General features: G+C 46.0%; 1 protein-coding gene across 1 annotated transcript in view; it reads right to left on the bottom strand.

Moving 5' to 3' along the window:
- Positions 1-526: 526 nt before the first annotated feature.
- Positions 527-4,190, bottom strand: part of LOC104273143 (tolloid-like protein 2) — a gene marked incomplete at its 5' end in the record, with an annotated part of 55,477 nt that continues 51,813 nt past the window's right edge. The window contains 4 exon segments of the mRNA XM_009868370.1: positions 527-661; positions 1,862-2,112; positions 3,163-3,376; positions 4,166-4,190. The exon segment at positions 4,166-4,190 is cut by the window's right edge and continues 32 nt beyond it. Coding sequence (XP_009866672.1) covers positions 527-661; positions 1,862-2,112; positions 3,163-3,376; positions 4,166-4,190 — 625 coding nt within the window.

Below are 4,190 nucleotides of genomic sequence, written 5' to 3'. Positions count from 1 at the left end.
GGACAGAAGGAGTGACGGAGTCCCAGCCAACCGGTTGCTCACTTATTGCACGGAGTATTTTGGGCTGGCAGGGAAGAGCAGGCAGCTACCAAGGTCCTTTGAGAAAACCCTACAGGTTAGCTGTCCACATCATCTGCTCCAGCAAACATGTTCACACAGCTCATGAGTACAAGATACCTAGGAAATGTCACCTAGAATATGGAAGAGATAAACACAATATGGAAGAGAAAAAGGCTTTTCTCAATGAAATCTCAGTCTTCAGTCAGCCCCATGGCAAGCTGTGCAAAATACAATGCTTACACCCTGGCAGGTATGATTAGAAGACAATTTTTGGTCCTGGGTATGTTAACACAAAAGGGTCATGCTAATAATTTCAGAGGAAAACCTTTGAGACTGGATTTAGTTTTAGTTACAGAAAATACTGTACACTGCTTTTGGCTGGGTGCACAGAAGCTTAAAAAAAAAGACAAAATCACAGTTAAATGTCTCAATCTTCAGATGGGAATGTCTGTGAAGAGCAGTCAAACTACTTTCTCATGTGCAATGCATCCTGAAATTTGGTACTTATGTATCGGGCGTGAAAGCCTTTCTTGTTGATAGTGTCGTCTGTGTGGAATCGAATCATGATGGAATCCCCTGCAGAGTAGATTTCTTCCAGAGGCTGCAGAAAAGCAAAGAAAACAGCACAGACTTGTCAAGTCTGCAGGCTAGATAACTGTCTGTGATATGATGCTAGAATTTAATCTCACAGACTGGCCAGAAAACACAAGGATTGAGTGCTCAGCACCCCCTGCCCTGCTCTGACTTTCTGAGCACATTCCCTTGCTCTTTGCATACTTGCCCTTTACCTCTGAAGACTGATGCCAGCCCACTCTACAATCCCTGTTCTTCCAGTTGTTTTTTGTAGGTCACATTTACAAGACATCCCTGAATGTTCTTGTTCTAATCTTTTGAGTCTTCTGATTTGTCCTAATCTTCCCAAGAAATGAGACAATCAAAACTGGACCCTGTTTGGCAGTTGAGGCCCTCTCAGGGTTCATTAGCAGCAAAATAACTTAGCCACCTATCTTAAATGATAAGTCTAGTTATCTCCCCCACTGCTGTGACCTGCTACAACCTCCCTGTGCTTATCTGCAAGACCAGCACTCTCCCAGCCATTCTCCATTTGTCAATGTGCAGGTAGGTAGTTTACTACCCTGCTGCCCTGAGCTTCTTCACGCCCAGCTGCTATGTCTTTGTGTATTTTCCGGACCACTTGCCCAATTTGCAAGGACTACTCCAACACACCTCCTCCTTGCTAGGAGCAGGACAGACCTAGATATCCAAGGCTAGACCTTGGGTGTCTATAAATGCAAAAAGAACCTTCTCCATTTCATTGCTGAAGTCCTAGAGAAATCAAACATAGAAGCTTTGGTTTTAAATACCACACACTACTTCTCACACTAATTTCTCTTAGTGAGGACAGACATAACAGTTTAATAGACAGGACTTCACTCTGGAGTCAACAAGCAGCTCTGCAAGCCCCTTCACCCTCACCATAGCATGGCCACAACATGACTTGGCTTCAGGCAGGATGGGATTGGGGATGAAACAGGAAGCTGTTTCCAACATTGTGGCAGGGCAGCAGTCCCATGCTGCTGCACATGGCCCTGCACTAACAAGAGAAAGTCAGTTAGCAAGGTTTTCAGGCCAACTCTGTGCATCAGATAAAATGGCTGTGATGTGTAGCAACAGGAGAAGCAGCAAAACCCAGACACACAAGGCATTCTCATCACCAGCTTGTGAGATACGTTGATATATCAAAGTATCCTTCCTTGCAACCTTCAGTCACACCTATGAGATCCCCACCACCACAGCTTACCCCTGAGCCACAGAAGCGTCCCAGGCGGGGTGCAGTGCTGTCGTAACCGTCATAAATTTCCATGTAATCATATCCACAGTCAGCCTCCTCCTCAATTTCAAATGTCTGGAATATCAGCTCCACCCCATAACCATCTTCAGCTACAATCACCCACTCACAGTCTGCTTGACTTGGGTAGTTGTTGTCCCCAAACTGAGCATGGGAATACAGCTCCTTGGTGCGTACTTCGGCTTTTAAGAGTCCACCACACTCTGGAGGAAGAACACACAACACAGTCTTATCAAAGGCCCTACCTCATAACAAAGACTCGCCATCCCAGTTTTGGGCCAGCTGCAGGGAGAGAAGACCTCCAGCATGAAGTGCATGTACCACAGCACCAAACTACCACAACTACAGTGAATTCTCCAGTCACCCATCAATCATTGACCAACATAGCATTGAGAAGCTTGGTCCTTTGGGTACAGATCATGAAGGGCAAGAGACAATCAGTTAAAACTGGGAGATAATGAAAGGAAAGAGACAATCAGTTAAAACTGGGAGGATGGGGTTCCTGCCACATCATGCTCTCGAAAAATATATTATTTTATAAAGCAATTGCCTAAAAGGAAGGTTTACCATGTTCTTCGCCCTTGTCCTGCAGCTCGAACTCTGACTTGAAGTATTTTACCAGCAGTAAGCTGAAGCACATTAAAGAAAGGCACCAAAACAATAATTTTCTGCCCACACAGTGCACAAAGGTAGCCCCATGCTTGTGCAAAGCCTGTGATTTGGTGCAGAGTTTCCCTGCAATCAATCAGGAAAACACCTCCTCACTAGTCTCTTGCACATTGCTGCTCAGAGTATGTTTTATCTGTTTATAGTGGCAGGGATTTCAAAAAAGTGAATCTTTGTACAACATATATTTCCACCTCTGGGCTGCCGTGGACAGAAGATCAAGCTTGCTGTGTCTGTCCACTGCTCCCACCAAAATCAGCCTGTTCCATGTGGGGGCCAATACAGGGGCTAAGTTGGATCACCTCATTTTCCGAGGGTTGATGGGTAACAGAATAGGTTGCTGCTCAGCCAAACACCTCCAATTTAAACAAAAGAATATGTCCAACATTAAGAGACTTTTGAGCTGATAAAGAAGCTGGCATTTATGATATGGTGCCAATAACAGTCTGGGAACTGGTTAACACAATTTATAACCACTTAAAACTCAGGCTAAGCTTAACTGGGAGAAAACCGTGTCTCATTTTGTCTGGTATTCAAAGTGAGATTTGGTGACATCATGCTGGGATATCAGCAGGCAAGCAGCTTACCTGTGGTATGCTTTGCCTGGAAACCTTTTCTTTGCACAGAAGCATCAGAGTAAAACCTGAGGAACATCTTGTTGGTAGAAGCCACTACAGGGTCTGGTTTCTTGCTGCCACAGAAGCGGCCAAGGATAGGTGACTTGTTGTTGGGCCCATCATACATTTCCAAGTGGTCATAGGCACATTCTTGGTGTTGTTCAATCTCAAACTCACTGAAGGTCTACAGCAAGAATAACGACAGACATTTGTAAATCTGAGTGTGCAATTTAGCAGAGAATGAAACACCAAGTGAGCAATGGATCAAATGGTATGCCTGTCCCACTCCTCCCACAAACTAGAACAGATTAGTGCACTTTGAGACAAGAGTTATCTCAGTGTGGTAAAGCTCAGAAGTTCATATGAATGCGGCGTGTAGCCTTACCTTTGCCTCACATGGTTGCATGACAACAGTTTTCAATTGCAAGCCTTATGTACTCTTATTTTCCTGTTGCGAACTCTGCTACCACACTAATTGGGCAGTTCTTCAAGACTGCTAGTGTACGGATCCAGGCATTATTTTCCACCGTCTATGGGCCACCTGCACAGCTTTGGGCACGTCCTTCCACGTGCATCAGGCCGCACTATAAAATAGGGCTGACGCTTCACCCCAGAGGGGCTGGGGACAGGTCCTGCCATCACCTTATGCAGACACAGCCCCGACAGAGTGAGTCACAAGGAGGGGTAGGGTGAGAGGGCAGGTTATACCTTCTGTTAACAGAGAGAGTGATGCTCCACAGTTGTTATCTGCTGGAGTCTCTTCCAAGCTGGCTGACCCCTCCTTTGTGTCCCTCTGAGACCTTCTGCCCTTTTGCAGGCCAGGGGCAGACTCCTGGGATAACCTCCTCTGAGCACCCTACCCAGGACCTATGGGGTCCAACCTGCCACTCACACAGTGGCGTGGGAAAGTCACTTCAAATCCTCACAATCCATCCTGCTTTGCCTCTCACGCTCTCACTCACTGGTTACTCACTACTTTCACTCGGTGGCCAGGCGTT

The sequence above is a fragment of the Apaloderma vittatum genome, unplaced genomic scaffold (assembly GCF_000703405.1).
Source record: "Apaloderma vittatum isolate BGI_N311 unplaced genomic scaffold, ASM70340v1 scaffold16514, whole genome shotgun sequence".
Lineage (NCBI taxonomy): Eukaryota > Metazoa > Chordata > Aves > Trogoniformes > Trogonidae > Apaloderma > Apaloderma vittatum.
The sequence above is the reverse complement of the archived record's forward strand: the minus strand, read 5'-3'. Positions and strand labels throughout refer to the sequence as shown.